At 50.0% G+C, this 16,722-nt stretch overlaps 2 protein-coding genes across 3 annotated transcripts; both read right to left on the bottom strand.

Annotated features, from left to right (window-relative positions):
* Positions 1-1,082: 1,082 nt before the first annotated feature.
* PRSS45 (serine protease 45) lies at positions 1,083-3,767 on the bottom strand. Of its 2 annotated transcripts, none has more exons than XM_025377783.1 (4): positions 3,655-3,767; positions 2,863-3,137; positions 1,905-2,068; positions 1,083-1,575 (listed from the first exon to the last, which is right to left on the bottom strand). In XM_025377783.1, the coding sequence occupies exons 1-4, from the start codon at positions 3,765-3,767 to the stop codon at positions 1,342-1,344; spliced, it is 786 nt and encodes a 261-aa protein (XP_025233568.1). In that variant the 3' UTR covers positions 1,083-1,341. The 2 variants fall into 2 exon arrangements, with proteins under 2 accessions (XP_025233568.1, XP_025233569.1); XM_025377784.1 differs by having other exon boundaries at positions 1,905-2,097; positions 2,964-3,137.
* Positions 3,768-13,044: 9,277 nt separating this feature from the next.
* On the bottom strand, positions 13,045-16,240 carry LOC112619344 (serine protease 44-like). Its single transcript, XM_025377358.1, has 6 exons — positions 16,147-16,240; positions 15,773-15,997; positions 15,413-15,635; positions 14,766-15,028; positions 13,848-13,996; positions 13,045-13,281 (listed from the first exon to the last, which is right to left on the bottom strand). The coding sequence occupies exons 1-6, from the start codon at positions 16,238-16,240 to the stop codon at positions 13,045-13,047; spliced, it is 1,191 nt and encodes a 396-aa protein (XP_025233143.1).
* Between the last annotated feature and the right edge of the window lie 482 nt (positions 16,241-16,722).

The raw sequence follows: 16,722 nt of genomic DNA, 5'->3' as shown, positions 1-16,722 counted from the left end.
ATTGTTAGGCAATTTCATCACCATGCAAACAAAAGACTGTGCTTACACACGCCTAGATGGTACATATATATTTTTATGTATATGTATTTTTTCATCAGGAAAACCAAATGTCCCAGCACCATTACTGAATATCAGTCATTTCCCTTACTTGTCTGCAATGCCACTATCAAGTACCATATATCAGTTTTCTATATATGCTCCATTATAATCTTATGGAACCACTCTTGTATATGTGGTCTGTAATCGACTGAAATGTCATTATGTGGCATATGACTGTAGTGATATAGAGAAAAAGAAACTCTCATTCCTCCCCAGAACTAACCACCAGGAGATTAAATAACACCCTTCTACATAACTCTTGGGCTAAATAAGAAATATACTGTGAAATTATAAGCAATACAGAAATGAATGACAATGAGGCCAGTACGTACCAAATCCTGTGAAATATGGCTAAAGTGGGACTCAGGAAAATTTACGGAATTAACTGAAAATACTAGAACACAAGGAAGTCTAAAATAATGAACTAAGCACACTACTCAAGAGGTTACAAAAAGAGCAATAAAATAACCACATGGAGGCATCCACTTCTCATTTTGGTATATTTTCTTCTACTTTTTTTCTTAAAAAAAAAGATAATGAGCAATATTTTTTAAGAAAAAAATGTAGAAGAAAATATACCAAAATGAGAAGCAGATGTCTCTACGTGGTGGGACTCCAGGGGAAGTCTCCTTTCTTTAGGTTCAACTGTGTTTTCTAATTTTCTACAATAAACATGCACTACTTTTATAATCTGTTTAAAAACAGAAAGCAAGCTGCTTTTGGAGTACTATCGTGAGTCACTCCTGCTGCAGCCTAAAAGCCTGCCTGTTTCAGCTGTTCCCTCGACAGCACGCCTACTTTACAGACAAGGAAACTGAGGTCACAGGCCCAGACCTTTTTCTTAAGCCCCAGCACTAATGATACAGCAAAAACCAGCAGTCCCCACTCCAGAGAGGCTCCTGGCAGACTTAATTCCAGGAAGCTCTGCCATCCCACCCACAGCCAACCTCCAGGACTACCCCAGAAAAGAGAAAAGAGTCAGCTCAAGTTTACACATGTTTAATCCCTGCTCTCCTGGTCCCAGATTCCAGAATCCTTCCAGGCTGCACTTCCCTTCTCCTGCTCACCCAAGGCCTAGTCATCCACCACACTTCTCACCAGGATGCCAAAGCCAGACCCATTCTCCCAGGGGTTACTCTTCCCCACCCTGGCTCTTGTTGAAGATGGACACATGACCGTGGTCAAACCTCCATCTGGCCCCATTCAGCAAAGGCAAGGCAGGAGGAGGAAGGGGTAGGGAGGTCAGGAGCCCATCTGGGGCTGCAGCAGCCAGCACAGGAACAGGAGGCAGGCAGAGGCGCAGGGACCTGAGAAGGCTCCATTGCTCATTTGCTTCTTGATCCATTTGGTGTATTTGGTGACGCGGGTGTACACGCCTGGATTCTGTGCCTTGGCGCAGGCCTTTTCCCAGGACAACACCCCAGCCAGAATCCATCTGCCCTCAACTTCACAAGCCAATGGCCCTCCAGAATCCCCCTAGGCAAAAAGAGAGGAGTGGTGGAGGCTGTGGGTCCAGCTGGGGCTGCGGGGCCCTGGGGACCCATGCCCACCCTCTGAGCTCTGCTGGGAGGCTTTTCACTCCCCCAGGGCCTCACTACTTGGGGGCCTCTTTCGGCTCCTCAGCTGGGACCCATACCCCAGAACCGGGGCAAAAGTCAGCATCACAGGGGAAGGAAGACAGGAGCAGAGCACCGCCAGGTGATGGTGACAGAGGGAGGCCGGGCCAACCCCGCCCCAGGGAACTGCCTCCACCCGGGAATGATTCGCAACAGAAGTGGAGCTACCAGAACCTCTCAGAAACTCACATAGCACAGGTTTTCTCCATAATTGGTGGCACAGATCATGTCCCCCAGGACAAGGGGGACAACTGAGGGAAAGAAGGACTTCTTGTGGTAATGCTGGTCACACCTCTTGTTGTCCATGATAAACACCTCAGCCTCCTGCAGCTCTGGGGTCAGCGTGGAGTTGGCTGTGGAGCCCAGCAGGGTGAGCAGTGACCTCTCACTCCACCCAACCCTGACCTCTGTCCAGGGTCCTGTCCCCTTCACTCTGGAGACTCAGCTCAGCCACCCCCTGTCATACCTCCAAGCCCTCCCCTCCTTTACCGGCCCCTCCCCCTGCAGTGCAGGCCTTGTCTGAGAAGTCCCCGCCCTCAAAGGCTCTGAGTCCAGATCCCCTTCTTGGGAAACTTCTGCTTCTGAACCAAGCCAGCCATAACTCAAGTCTCATTGCAGCTGCTTCCAGTCTGCTACCCAGCCCCACGCGGCTTCCCTGCAGACTGTCAGCTCTGCCGGCATGGCCGCTCTCTCCACCTTCGTTAACACTCGCTCCTCCTCCAGGGCCTCAAGGCAGTCCCTCTGCCCAGAGCTCATTCCAGATCCCTCCCAGCTGGATCTCAAGACCACCAGACAAGAACTTTGCCTTGTTTTCCTCAGCCTGTGCCCACACCCACACCCAAACATGACTTCCCTCCAGGCAGGGCATGCATTTCTAATCCCAAGGGCTGGGTGCTGACACTCAAAGTGTGTCAAGTGAATGAATGAGTGAATGCCCAGTTCTGAGCTTCTGTAAGACACAGATGGTCATGCCCAGCCCAGGCACTACCAGGCCTGAATGAGGTGTCCACATAAACAGTGACAATGGTCACCACATGAGGAGTGGTCCTAACACATTCAGAGAACCAGGTCCAGCAGGAAAGGCCCCAGAAGGAAAGGAGTGTGCTCTCGGTGGTACCGCACCCACCTCCCATCCCATCCTGCTCACCTGAAAAGCGCTGCTTAACCTGGCTCCAGCCAGTCACCCAACACTGTGTCCCAACCTTCAGGTTGAAGTTGGGTTCCGGGAGGCAGATGGGCTGCACATACTCACTGAAGGTGACAGGTGCTTGAAGGTGGACAAGGGCAACGTCACCCATGATGAAGGTCCGGCCCCAGTACTTGGGGTGCATAATGATGTCCCTCACAGGGACCTGGAGGGCCCTGCTGAAGTTCATGGGCTGCAGCTTGGAGGTGCCAAGCACCACTGAGTACTCTTTGGTGCTGTGGGAGACAGAGAGCCCCACCTGGTAGGTATCAGACTCCCAAGCAGGAACACACTCCTACCCTACTCCAGTGGGGACGCAGCCCTACCCCCTTAGCAGGAGTCCTGCCTCCACCCCATCTGCCTAATCTAGCCTGAGGGCACTGAAGTTCGGAGAGCTGCCTGCCTCCTCATTCATCATTCAAACTGATTCAAGGTGGCCTGGTCTGTGTGCTGTGCGTGCAGGTGTGGAAGTGTTGGTGTACACATATGCTTTCATGTGTGATGGGGTAAGGGGCATGTTCTGGGTTTTCCTGTTGCTCAGTTGAGGGTGTAATCTTTGTTGTTTGGGGTTCCTGCCCTAGCTCAGTCCCTGGTCCCCAGGAGACCCTGAGCACAATTCTCACCTATCCCAGATGCCCTTCCCACTTCCTCCCTCCCTCCCTCCCACACTGTTTCACTCAGGAAATGAGGAAGCTGGACTGGGCCCATGGTAGCTCGGGGTCTCCAAGCCCTGGACACATGGGCCACACTCACCCTTGGATGCAGTGGGCCGCAGTCACCACCCAGCTGGGGTCAATGAGGGCCCCTCCACATACGTGCTTATTTTCCATCCGGAGGCTCACCTCCCAGGGCCAATGGCGGGTCATTTCCAAATCCTCCGACCACCAGGGCTCACCACAAACTTCAGGAAGAAGTGTGCCGGGGACACACAGCAACCACATAAAGAAGAATGAGAAAGACTGAGACCTAGACGCCCTACAGGGCCAATGTGCACAAAGCTGTAAAGTCAGGGGCTCTTCCCATTTCAGCGATGGGGAGAGTGAGGGTGAGAGAAGGGCAGTGGCCTCTGCCCAAGAGCTTGATGGAAAGTGACAATGACAGAGGTAAAAAGCATCAAGGCAGACACATGGAGAGAGAGAGATTCTGAGTCACAGGGAGCCTTCAGCCCAGGACCTCAAAACAAAGGCAAGCAGAGAAGGAGCCCCAAGGCAAGAAATGCATTTTCTTGCATCTGGGGAAGTTCCTCCCACTTCTGAAAAGCTATAATGCTTGCTGCATTTCTTAGATGCAGAAGGCCTCTGTACCCCACACTGCTCAGAGTCAAGAAAAGCTCCTGACTTCTGTGTCAGAAGTTTTCACATTGAACATTCAAAGTGCCAGCAGAGAGACCCCAGAGGCCCCTCACTCACAGGCCACACACTCAGTTTGCACACAGTTCTATCAGTCAAGTTATACGGTTGTATGAATGTATGAAGAAACGCAGATGCAAGCGTTCTAAATAAAATGGTAGCTAACATTGTATTTTTAAAAAATCAATGCACCATGATGATTAAGGATTGGCCCAGGAGTGCAGGGCTGGTTCCACATTAGAAGAATTCTCAGTGGATTCTCCACATAAAAGGCTCTAACAATCTGAAGACAGAAAGACCATGCGCTTTCCTCCATGGACACAGAAAAAGGCATTTGAAAAATTTAACACATATTTATGACTTACAAAAAAATCCCTCTTATTAAACTAGAAACAGATAGAATATCCTTAACTTTACAAAAGTTAGATATACCCCAAACTTACAACAAACATCATACAACACTAAAGAACAGGCAGAAAAGACCCTATCTCACCAGAGACCAGGAATAAGGACACTTTGTGGAAGGAGGGCAGAGGAAATAATTGACAGAACGCAAGGGGGCTGTTGGGTGCTGGTTTAGCCTACTTTTTTTTTTTTTTTTTTTGAAACAGGGTCTCACTCTATCACCCAGGCTGCAGTGCAGTGTCACTGCTCACTGCAGCCTTGACCTCCCAGGCTCAAGCGATCCTCTCACCTCAGCCTCCCGAGTCACTGGGACTACAGGCGGTTGCCACCACACCTGGCTAATTTTTTAATAATTTTTTATAGAGACAGTCTTGCTATGTTGCCAGGGCTGGTCTCAAACTCCTGGGCTCAAGCAATCCTCACACTTCAGCCTCTCTACATACTTATTCTACTTTTTAACCTGGGTGGTGATGACACAGGTGTGCTCACTGTGTGACAATTCCTTCAGCTGGACCTTCATAATTTGTGCTTTTTGGAATGCATATAATACTTCAGTAAAACAATTTCCTTTTAAAAACGATAACGTTTTTCTATCTCAGCACAACCAACTAGAAAATATACTGAAGTAAGATACATTTTCAGCAGCAAAAAATGCTAAAGTTCATAGAATTAACTTACCTAACACTACACAAGACTCCTGCGGTAATAAATTTAAAACTCTAATAAAGGACACAGAAAATGATCAGCATAAATGGCAAGACAGTCCCTGCTCTTAAAAGAACAGTTAAGGCCTGGCACAGTGGCTTACGCCTGTAATCCCAGCACTTTGGGAAGCGGAGGCAAGCAGATCACGAGGTCAAGAGTTCAAGACCAGCCTGGCCAACATAGTGAAACCCCATCTCTACTAAAAATACAAAAAATTAGCTGGGCGTGGTGGCGGGCGCCTGTAATCCCAACTACTCGGGAGGCTGAGGCAGGAGAATTGCTTGAACCCGGGGGCCAGAGGTTGCAGTGAGCTGAGATCATACCACTGCACTCCAGCCTGGGCAATAGTGCAAGATTCTGTCTCAAAAAAAAAAAAAAGAAAGAAAGAAAAAAAGACAGCTAAATATTTTAGATGTAATTTTTCCAAAATTAATCTACAAATTCATTTTGTAAGTTAGAATTTTTAAGAAACTTGATAAACTTATTCTGAAACTGAAACAGAAAAACAAAGTTCTATGAATAGCTCAGTCTTTGAAAAAGCACAGCAAAGAAGGGCCATTTGTCCTAGCAGATATTAAGACACATGTGAAAGCCATAATATAAAAACAATGTGGGGCCGGGCGCGGTGGCTCAAGCCTGTAATCCCAGCACTTTGGGAGGCCGAGATGGGCGGATCACGAGGTCAGGAGATCGAGACCATCCTGGCTAACACGGTGAAACCCCGTCTCTACTAAGAAATACAAAAAATAGCCGGGTGAGGTGGCGGGCACCTGTAGTCCCAGCTACTCGGGAGGCTGAGGCCGGAGAATGGCGTGAACCCGGGAGGCGGAGCTTGCAGTGAGCTGAGATCCGGCCACTGCACTCCAGCCTGGGCGACAGAGCGAGACTCCGTCTCAAAAAAAAAAAAAAAAAAAAAAAAAAAACAATGTGGTACTGTCACAAGGACAGACAATGGAAAGTGACAATGGAAAAGAATAGAGAACTTGAGATTGTCCCGTGTGCTGCACAAACTTGATGTAAATAAAGGAGCCACCACAATCAGTGGGTAAAAGAAGGACTGTTAAGTACATGGTGTTGGGAAAACTGGCTCACTATAAGAGAAATAAGAAAACCAAAACTGGATTCCTTGCTAAAAGCACTTGAAGATCTAAAGGTGAAAGGTAAAACTGTAAAATTAATAAATCATGTGACATGAGGTAGGAAAGGACTCCTTAAAACCTCAAACACAAACCATAAAGCATAAACTGATTAACCTGATTATATCAAAATCGAGGGGTTTTGGCCCGGGAACAAAGTTAACAGACAGAGGACAGATAGGGAGGAAATATTTGCAATATCTAAAATGAACACAAGACTTTTATTAGAAATATGCAAGAAACTTTAGGAAACCAACAAGAAAAAAAACAAAAGGTAATAGGCAAAAGATAGAGACAAGCAATTTATCAGAAGAGGAAACTCAAGAAGCCAACAACATATTGAGACATGATCAAACTCATCAGTAATGAGAAAAATGAAAATTAAATCAATAAGTGATTTTTTAATCTACTAGATTGGCAAAAAATGTAAAAGCAGGATCACACTAAGGGTTGGTAGGTCTGTGCCAACCTATACACCTTCATGCACTGCTGAAGCAGGAGTTTGAAGAACTGACCACATTAGAATATGGATGGTAGATAAAAGTATGGTATCAATGTACACTTTTGAAGTTGTTAAGTGTACTGTGGTTATGGAAGAGAATATTCTTAGAAAATACATACCAAAGTATTTAGCAATAAAGAGCCATGCTGTATGTTACCCTCCACTGATTCTGAAAAAAATTATATATGTGTGTGTGTTCCTTGTACTACTTGTATTTTTGCAGTGTTTTGTAAGTTTAAAATTATTTCCAAATTTTAAAAATGTCTTAATGAGGCTGAATTAAAAGAGGGGAGAGCAAAAAGAGATACAGAGAACATACCATTTATGTAAATTAAAAATACACGCACCCAAGACAGCAATATGTATTTTTACAATAGCACACACAAACAGAATGATCCCCCAGAAAGATTAAGCAGGTGGAGAAGGGGGAATGGGAGTGGAGCCTGGACAGAAACAAGGATAACTAACTTAATCCATCAGTCATCCAATCTATAATGAATCAGGGTAGAGTTCTGGCAGGACCAATGAGAATGGAGGCCTATAAACTGAAGAACAGGAGTAACCCAACCCTCCATGCCTAAGGTGTAAGGAAAAAGACAGGAAACCCAGAAGAGCTGGGCTCTGCTGACACTGCCACAAGGTCCGGGAAGCTCTATCTGCAACTGAACGGCTTAGAGCTCGAAAGGTTCTGTGTGCAAAAGGGTCTGAGATGAGGCCTAGGAAGAATTCCAAGAGGCTCAGCATTCCTATGGCAGGCCAAGATCTTCTTTCCTCTAGACTGCCAGGTCTGTGTGTTCTGGTAGCTGCAGGCTATTCTTTAGAAAACAGACCCCTTAGACCAAATGCCTGTTTCCTACAGACCCAGAACCACTGTCTATGTGACTCCCTTCAGACATACCCTCCCAAGAGCTTCAGCTTTTCCTGCAGCAGGATCTCACCCTACCTACCTGGATTGGTTGTGTCCTGTTTATAACCTGGAGGAGAAAAGAGGGACAGAGATGAAGCAAGCACTCATGACAGGATGACAGCAAAGACGTGCATTTTAAAATTAGTTCATTCATTCATTCACCAAATAGGTCCTAATCTCTCCTCTCTTCCCAGCCTGGAGCCAGAGGCCAGGGAGACAGAGGCGTGTCAAATAGAGCCTACTCTCAAGGAATACAGTGTCCAGCAGCGTGGACAGAGGTAAACACACAACGACCTGCATGAGATCAGTGCAGGGACAGGGCGGCAGGCTTCAGGGGAGCCCAGAAGAACTGGTGGACAGAAAAGAGCACTTCAGTGGTAGGAGGGCTTACTGTGCCAGGTGTTAAAGATGAGAAGGTGAAACAGAAATGAAAAGTGATCATCACATTCCTTGCAGGAGGAACTTCGTCCTGTATGCCAGAGACTCCAGGGGAAGAGAGGCAAGGCCTGTGATGGCAAGAGATGAGCCAGGGGAGGAGAGTCAGGCATCAGTCATGAAGGCCTCGAAAGCTGAGCCAAGAAGCCAGGGTGAGACCCTCTGGGAAAAGGGAGATCAACAGAGGTATGACTGAGCCAGGCTTGTATTGTGAAAGCAGTATAGATATTAGACAGGAAGATGACAAGGCTGAGGCACTGAGATCCCACCAGAGGCTCTGCAGAACCAAGGCAAGAAATGAGGAGGTCTGAATGAGGAAGTGGCTGTGAGAACAGACACAGTGTTCTCACAGGTGTTCTAAGGTGTGGGGGACTTAGGCACATGGGCGGGTCTAGGATCACACCCAGTTTCTGGTTTTGGAGAAAAGTGGCTGCCATCCACTTAGTTAGGAAACAATGAGAGAAGCCAGTTGGCAGGAAGAAGAAGACCTCAGCATTGACCCCAAGGGGTTGAGATGTTTCTAGGTCTTTCAGGTAGAGATGTCTAGGAGGCAGCTGCACATCCAGACATGTTTTATGAGGCACCATCACATAAATGGCAACTCAAGTGAGTTCACCCAGTGAGCAGTTAAGAGGGGAGGAGCGGGAAAAAGAGAGCAACTTAGGGGGCACGAACACGTCAGGGAGGAACATGTCTGCAGCATGGGACAGACACAGAGGAGAGGGGGAGTTATCCTTGAGGTAGAGGAGAATCAGGAGACTGCAGAAAATGAAAGAGGAGGGAGTGGTACAAAGGTCAGGGATGATCAGGGTGGAGACAGCCCAGGAAGAAGCTAAGGGTTAAGTGGGGAGCGAGGAGGCACTGGTGGGAAGCATGGAGTGAAGACAATTGGGAGGTCTGGCAGTGAAGAGGCAAGAGATGGGGGAGGAAAATCAGCAAAGCGAAAACAAGACGGTACCTATGAGAGAGGATGGTGGAGGGAGTGTCGTACAGGGAGAGCCCACACAGCAGGGCACAGGTGAGCCGCTGGCCCTGCACCAGAAGCAGGTCTCTCTGACTCCTAAAGAAGTCGGTGAGGGTGGTGCTGAGCAGTCCAGCTTGGAGGAGCCCCTGTGGGTTTGAGGATTGGGTTCAGGAAGACAGCACCTGAATCCCGTGTTTCCTGAGGGAATGATGGGCTACTAGGGAGGCAAGCTGGGTTGGAATAGAGGATCTGGGAAGAAGGTGAATTTTAGAACACTCCTGTAGTGATGGGGACCAAGAATTTTCCTGGGCCAAAGAGCATGTCCAAGTGGGGTCTCCAGTGGGGCTCAGCTCCGTGCGAAGATCACAGCCGGGGGTGGAGGGGGAGCCTGAGAGGCCTGAGGGCGGCTCGGTTGGTAGGGACATTAGCCACGATGTCCAGACTGGGAGAGAAGGAAAAGACTGCCAGTGGAGAAGAGAAGGCAGGGGTTCCCCACAACGCTGGTCCAGGAGACTGTAGGACAGGTGTGGCTTGACGGAGGAGGCCAGAGGGGGCAGGAGTTTAAGATCCTGGAATTGCCCTAGCGAGGTCCTGGGAGCGAGTAGTAGAGGAAAGCTGATCGAGGGGTGCGTGGGCCGCAAAAATCCCCGACCCAGGAGTAAGCAGCCACACCCAAGGGGCAGTCCCCCGCCTCCAAGGCCAGGCACGGAGCCGGAGGCGGAACAGGGCTGGGGGCCGGGGAGAAGGAAGGTAGAGCTGCGGAGGAGCGCCCACCTCACCCCAGCACAGCGGCAGCAGAAGCAGCAGCGGCAGCAGGACGTGGCGGCTCAGGACCGAGGGCCTGGAAGTTCTGGGCCCCACGCCGAGGCTCGACAGCGAGACGGCCATGAGGCTGGGGAGGTGCCACCTGGCGGCTGCGGAGACGGTTCCCGAGAGCCCGGCACGTGCCTGGCGTCGGCACACGTGACCGCACTGTAGCACGTCATGGCGCCGGGAACTCCTGACAGCTCCCCACAAAACTGATGCATTTCCCTCACCTCCACCTCCTGCCTGTTCTTGAGGAGCCCTGTGTCTGTGATTGCTCCCAGCGTGGCGGGCCTCATGAAAGTACCCCGAAGGGTTTTAAGTTGGTGACAATGCCCCGAGAACCTGGCCGGTGAAGGTGCGCCACATCCCTGGACTACTAATGGCGTCTTGTTGCCCAGCCTCTGACTACACCCTTGATTCCCTGCACCCAGTGCACTGGAGAGTTTCACAATTACTCTTGCTTTGAGAATCTGGAAAGATGGAGAAAGCACAAATAAGGAAAAGAACGGTAAGGCTATGGAATCAGAGAAGATGTATTTGAAAAAGTGGTATTTGAGCTGGATCTAAGACCACTATAAAATAAGGACTCTTGGGGGAGACCAGAGAAGGGGAAGGCATGTGTCCTCTTCCACAGACAACCAGTAAGATCGTGGCAGCTAAAAGGAATGGGGTGGCTTGTGCCAGGCCTTGGGCTTCCACAGGGATTTTTTGCAGAAGATGCTGTCTTTGGATCTGCTAGGCATGGCAGAGATTGGGAGGTGATCAGCTAGACTTGGAGCCACATTCCCTCCCCAGCCTGGCACTTAAGTGGGTCCGCATGAATAGAGGTGATATGTGCCACTTCCATGCCAAGGCAGTCAACAGGAGGTTGCCTTTTCTATTCTTGTTAATGCAGAGCATTGCGTCTCAAAGTGAGGTCTCCAGACCAGCAGTATTAGCATCGGCCAGAAACTTAGAAATGGACATTCTTTAGGTCTTTCGGGTAAATTTACATTCTTTTAAGGTCTTTCTACCTGAAAGACAGAGAATGTAGGCCCCATCCCAGACCTACAGGATTGAAAACTCCAGGGGTGGAACCAGGAACCAGGAATCTGTAATTTTGTTTTAAGAGATGAGGTTTCCTCCTGTTCCCCAGGCTGGAGGGCAGTGGTGTGATTATACATCTCTGCAGCCTCAAACTCCTGGGCTCAAGACATCTTCCTGCTCAGCCTCCAGAGTAGCTGGGACTACAGGCACAGGCCACCATGCCCAGTTAATTTTTTTTAAGAGACATGCTACATGCTCAGGCTGGTCTCAAGCTCCTGGCCTCAAGGGATCCTCCTGCCTTAGTCTCCCAGGTAGCTGGGATTACAGGGATGAGCCACTGTACGGCCAGTAATCTGTATTTCACAAGCCTTAGGGGATTCTGATGCAGGTAAAACGTTAACTACAGGACTGAGAGCAAGCCACGAGATGGAGAAAGCTATCTGCTGACCAAGAACGCTGTAATGGGATGTTCTAGGGAAAAAAAAGTTAAATTTGTTTTATTAATCTATGAATAAATCAGTGGTTTCTTAAAGCAGGTGGTGCTATATTCATTAAGAGACTGGGTTTGATGTAAGCTCTCAGTCTCTCGGCCTCAGCCTTCTTCAGGCAACAGAAGGGACTGATACAGACTGTCCACTGAAGCCCACCCATACCTGGGGGTTAAACATTCAACCCTAGAAGGGCAAAGGGCAAGAGGTTGGGAGGGGGTTGATCAGCAGCTAGACAGAGAGACTCCAGGACACCAGACTTTGTAATGAGAAGAGGGAACCTATGTATACTACAGTGAATCTCTCTTGCCCTTCTCCCGATGGGATCGCATCTTTGGTAGCCAAGTGGGAGGGAGCAGCAAGGAGAAGCAGAAGATGAGGAGGAATATTTCTCACACCCGAACTTCACTCCTGGGCCCAGTTCCAGTGTCTCTTGATCCCCTATCCCTAACTGTAGAGACTGTTAAACTCAACTACAGAGCTCCCTGCAGAGATGCTGATGGCTATAACAGGCATACAGGGAACAAGACCCATTGGCTAAAACCATCCCTAGAGTTCATGTCTGAGGAGGCAGAGCCTCACCTGTCCTTCTACGTTTTAATAAGAACCATAAATAGCTTCCTTAGTTAAATGGGAAGCCAGTTCTCTATGGAGTATGTTATATTCAACCAAACTCCCCAGTGAGCAGAGCTTCAGAAACAGGAGACTCTCCAAACATTTATTCAGTTGATTTCTGAAAACTCCATACTCCATAACAGACTCAATACAACTTGCAGTGTCCCTGAAAGTGGCCACTAGGGCACTGAGGAAGGGGATGCCAAGAATGGGTTGCTCCAAAAGAACTAGTGTGGCAGAGGCTGTCCACTCGCAGATGGATCCACACTGGGCTGCAGGGGATCTTCTCCCAGCCCCAGACAGTGGAGCCAGAGTGGAAGTCCCAGGCCTCACACCTCTGCAGGGACCTGGTAACGCCTCCTTCACTCTCTCTGAGCAATCACCCAGCTGGCTGGTTTCACAGAGTCTCAGGTGGGAGCCCTGACACCAGAACCACGTTGAACGCTTGCTTCACCATTGATGATGTCTCTTCTTTGATAGATGTTCCCCCAGATATTGATGAGTCACCGTGGCCCACCTGGCAGGGCAGCTGGCCCTCTAGCTGCAATCGGTTCACTCCCTCCTTCCCACCAGCCAGAGCACAGCCCTGGTGCAGGCGTAACTGAGGAAAGTGACCAGAGCACCAGGCAGGGGCATGTTCCAGGCCCCAGTCTCCCTGCCATGCTCTATTGTATGGATCTCCAGAGGGACCGTGGATTCCAAATGGGATTTGCAGAAAGGGCATTGGGAAGGAGCGGGAGGTTGGTCAGAGAAGACACCTAAGTGTGAGACTCCGAAACAGCAGAAGAGTGGAATGGGGTCTGATCACGGGGCCACCAGGATGCCCAGGGGCATCATCAGACACAGGACTAGGATGAGGGAGTCTGCTGAATTCAGACAGGAAGCTTGTCTCAAGTGATCAATAATCCATTTCTTGTAGAAACTAACTTCTGTGTAAACTCCAGGGTATCCTTTGCGACCGCAGCCAACACCCCAGCTCACAATCCCCACCTGGAACCATGTGCCATTTAATTCACAGACCAGGGGCCCCCCAGAATCTCCCTGGAAAAAGAAAGATAGTCACTGTAGGAAAGAAATAGCATCCACATCAGAGCAGGCTAATTGCACTGCAATGGGCTGCAGAGCTAGGCACTCAGGGGGCTTCCCCAGGAACCCCTAAGACCCTCCCTAGCCTTGGGTATCTGTCAATATGAGATCTGAGAATTGACAATTTCCAATAAACCAGAATCATGTGCCTACTAAAAAGGTGTGTTCCAAAAAACAGAATATACATAATGGAATCGTGCCTACTCTGAGACAATAATGAGTCAGGTGCTTACCTGAGTACACTGCCTGCCACACAGAAGGGGCTCAAGACATGGAGCATGTATTGTTGGTGGGACCTGCCTGATTCACCCCTCCTCCCACTCCAGGCTGTGTCAGCTGCTCTCTCCTGAAGGATCAGGTAGGCTGTCCAGGAGAGCCTTGGTGGCTTGTCCTCATGTCCCATTACCATGAATAAGGGTAACGGAGAGACTAGGAGATAACCCAGGCCCTACTGGCTGGGGATGAGGAAGCTTTGACGAGACAACTACAGTGCTGAGGTAGCAAGAGGCCCATGAACTGACCTGACAGGAATCCTTCCCTTGGTCATTATAGCCACAGACGGTCCCCCTCGTGACCATTTTACTCTTGGCTACACTCTTCTTCTTGATCATCTCACGACATTGCTCATGACGCAGAATGTTTAGCTCAGCCTCCCGAAGAACAAATGACCCTGATCCTGAAACTGCAAAGAGACAACTTACAAGAGAGTGGATCTTCACAAAGGGATATAACAGGAGCCCCTAGTGCCCACTCTGAGTCCTGATCAGTGTGTTTAACACAACTGCCCAAATTAAAGGAAGTCAGGGCAGTGGATATTGGCCCCACTTGACATAGAAGGAAACTTGAGCCTGATGTTGACATGGAGAAAGGAAAGGACAAGAAGCAAAATCAAGACAGTAAAAGGAAAAACAGATCAGGAGAGAGGCAAGACCTTGTCAGCCTGAAAAATGACAACCAAGTATCTGTCACTCTGAGTATCAGCAGAAATGACAGGCTGTCCTGTGCATCAGTAAAGCATCTTTACTTTCTAGAACAGGATCACAGACTCTTGGACAGGTAGTGCCTCTCCCTAAGGATGGGAGCCCCCACAGCCTCACTGGCAAGGTTGCTCTGGCTTGGCCTACACTGCTAGGGTGAAGAAGTTCGACCCATCAAGGCAGGAACTTCTAGTGGTGGTTGGCTCCTATTGGCAGACAGCTCATCACCCTGAGCTGAAATTCACCCTGAAGAGAACCCACTACACCTGGCCCCCAAGCCCCCAGGTCCCAATGTGACAACAGAAATTCATAGCATAGTTGTTAAATTACTTCCTGGCAGCATCTTCTGCACCCTCCTCCCTCACCCACATGCTAGAAAATGGCTTCCCTGCCTCTCCCAATATCTTGCAGATCAAGCCCAGCCCACCAGGCTGTCCCACCTCAGCATCCTGTCTGTCTCACCATTCTCTGACACTCGGCCCCATCCAGTCACCCAGCACTCTGTCCCAGTTTCCACTTCAAAAAGCTCTTTGGGGAGGCACACAGGCTGGATGTGTGAGGAATAATTCACAGAGTAGGCAAGCAGAGCAAGGGCAATGTCGTTTGTCAAACTGGCAAAATCAAAATTGCTAGGAAAAATGATGTCTTTAACAGGGATCACCAGTGCGTTTTCGGAACCAGCATTCAAGTTAGTGTCTCCCAGCTTCACCTTGTATTCCAAATCACTGTTAAGAGAAAAGATGGCCTTCACAGAGATCCTGGGGATAGGGGGTGGGGGGCATCTATGCTCCCCTTCCACACCTTCCAGGTGCTTCCCAGCCTGGTCCCATCTTCCTATGCCAGCCAGCAGCCACTTCCCTTCCTGCAAACCACATCCCCCCAGGACCGCTGACCACTTTAACCCGTGGTCCCCAGATCAGCGGTAGCGGTGGCAACACCTGGAAACTTGTTAGAAATGCAAATCCTCAGATCTCACCCAGACTGGATAAAAACTATGGGGCTGTCACCCCCTTTTACAGATGAGGAAGAGGAGGTTCAGGGAGGGGGACAGACTGGCTCCAGGTCCCGCAGCCTGATCAGGGCCCAAGCTCTGAGCCCCACTCACTCACCTAAAGACACAGTGGGCGGCAGTGAGCACCCAGCGCCTGTCGATGAGGGAAGCTCCGCAGAGGTGTTTGTCCTCGGTCTGGAGGCTCACCTGCCAGGGCCACTTCCTGTTTAGGGCTGGCAATCCTCCAATTATCCTTGAAACACGGTGGCCACAGGCTGGTGGGCTCAGTAAAGAGAGGGGACTGGAAGTGAAGCCACTACCTTCCCCCCACCCCCACCAGGCTGCCCAGGGCGGAGGCGGGTTATCCTCTCTCTCAAATCCTGTAGGTCAGGGTCTTACCCTCAACCTCCCTGAGCCAGGCTGCGTCCCCTTTGACCTCCCAGGCAGGCCAGGACAGATCTAGCACCAGAAACAATACCCTGAGAAAACTGCCTTCCAAGGTCAGAGATCCCGTCGGATTCCAAGGCTTCTCCCACTGTAGATGCTGAAGTAACCCAGGATCCTGGAGGCCCTGCAGGCGCTGAAGTCCCTGGAGCTACAGAGGTTTCTGGAATTTTGGGGAATTTCGGGTGCACAGGAGGCGTTCGGGCTTCTGGGCTTGCCAGGTTCACTCTGGAATCCTCCTCGGGTCGGTATGGCTCACCTGGTGAAGACGGGGACCCGTGGCAAACAGGAGCTGGCCTGACGGCGCCTCCTCCGCGTCTGCCTGTCCCCACAGCACCCCCACTGCCACCCCACACCCAGCGTGGGCGCAGCCACGCCCCGCCCTGCCCTGTCCACTCCCGGCCTCACTGAGCAGGGGCTGAAGAAGCTGAAGCCAGATCAGGAAATGGAGGCTCAGGCGTGTGCCTCCACGGCCCCTGCGTAGGCCATCCTGGGACGCCATGGGCATAGTCAGCACGCCTCGCGGCGGCTGCGCCCTGGTCCTGGTGTTGGCCGGAACCCGGTGTGCCAGCAGAGACCTGAGGCGGCTCTCGCGATCCCCAGTCACTCAGCAAAAACGAATCCGGGTAGTGCTGTGAAGGAAGCGGCTTTCAATATGTTATTCGTCTTGTGAACCTTAAGACAGAGATTTTCCTGGATTATCCGGTTGAGTGTAATTTTTTTTTTCAATGGAGTCTCGCTCTTTCGCCCAGGCTAGAGTGTAGTGGCATGATCTCAGATCATTGCAGCCTCCACCTCCCAGGTTCAAGCGATTCTCCTGCCTCAGCCTCCCAAGTAGCTAGGATCACAGGTGCGGGCCACGAGGCCTGGCTAATTTTTGTATTTTTAGTAGAGACGGAGTTTCACCATGTTGCCCAGGCTGTTCTCAAACTCCTGACCTCACGTGATCCTCCTGCTTCGGCATCCCAAAGTGCTGGGACTATA

The sequence above is a fragment of the Theropithecus gelada genome, chromosome 2, assembly GCF_003255815.1.
Source record: "Theropithecus gelada isolate Dixy chromosome 2, Tgel_1.0, whole genome shotgun sequence".
In the NCBI taxonomy this organism is placed as follows: Eukaryota; Metazoa; Chordata; class Mammalia; order Primates; family Cercopithecidae; genus Theropithecus; species Theropithecus gelada.
The sequence above is the reverse complement of the archived record's forward strand: the minus strand, read 5'-3'. Positions and strand labels throughout refer to the sequence as shown.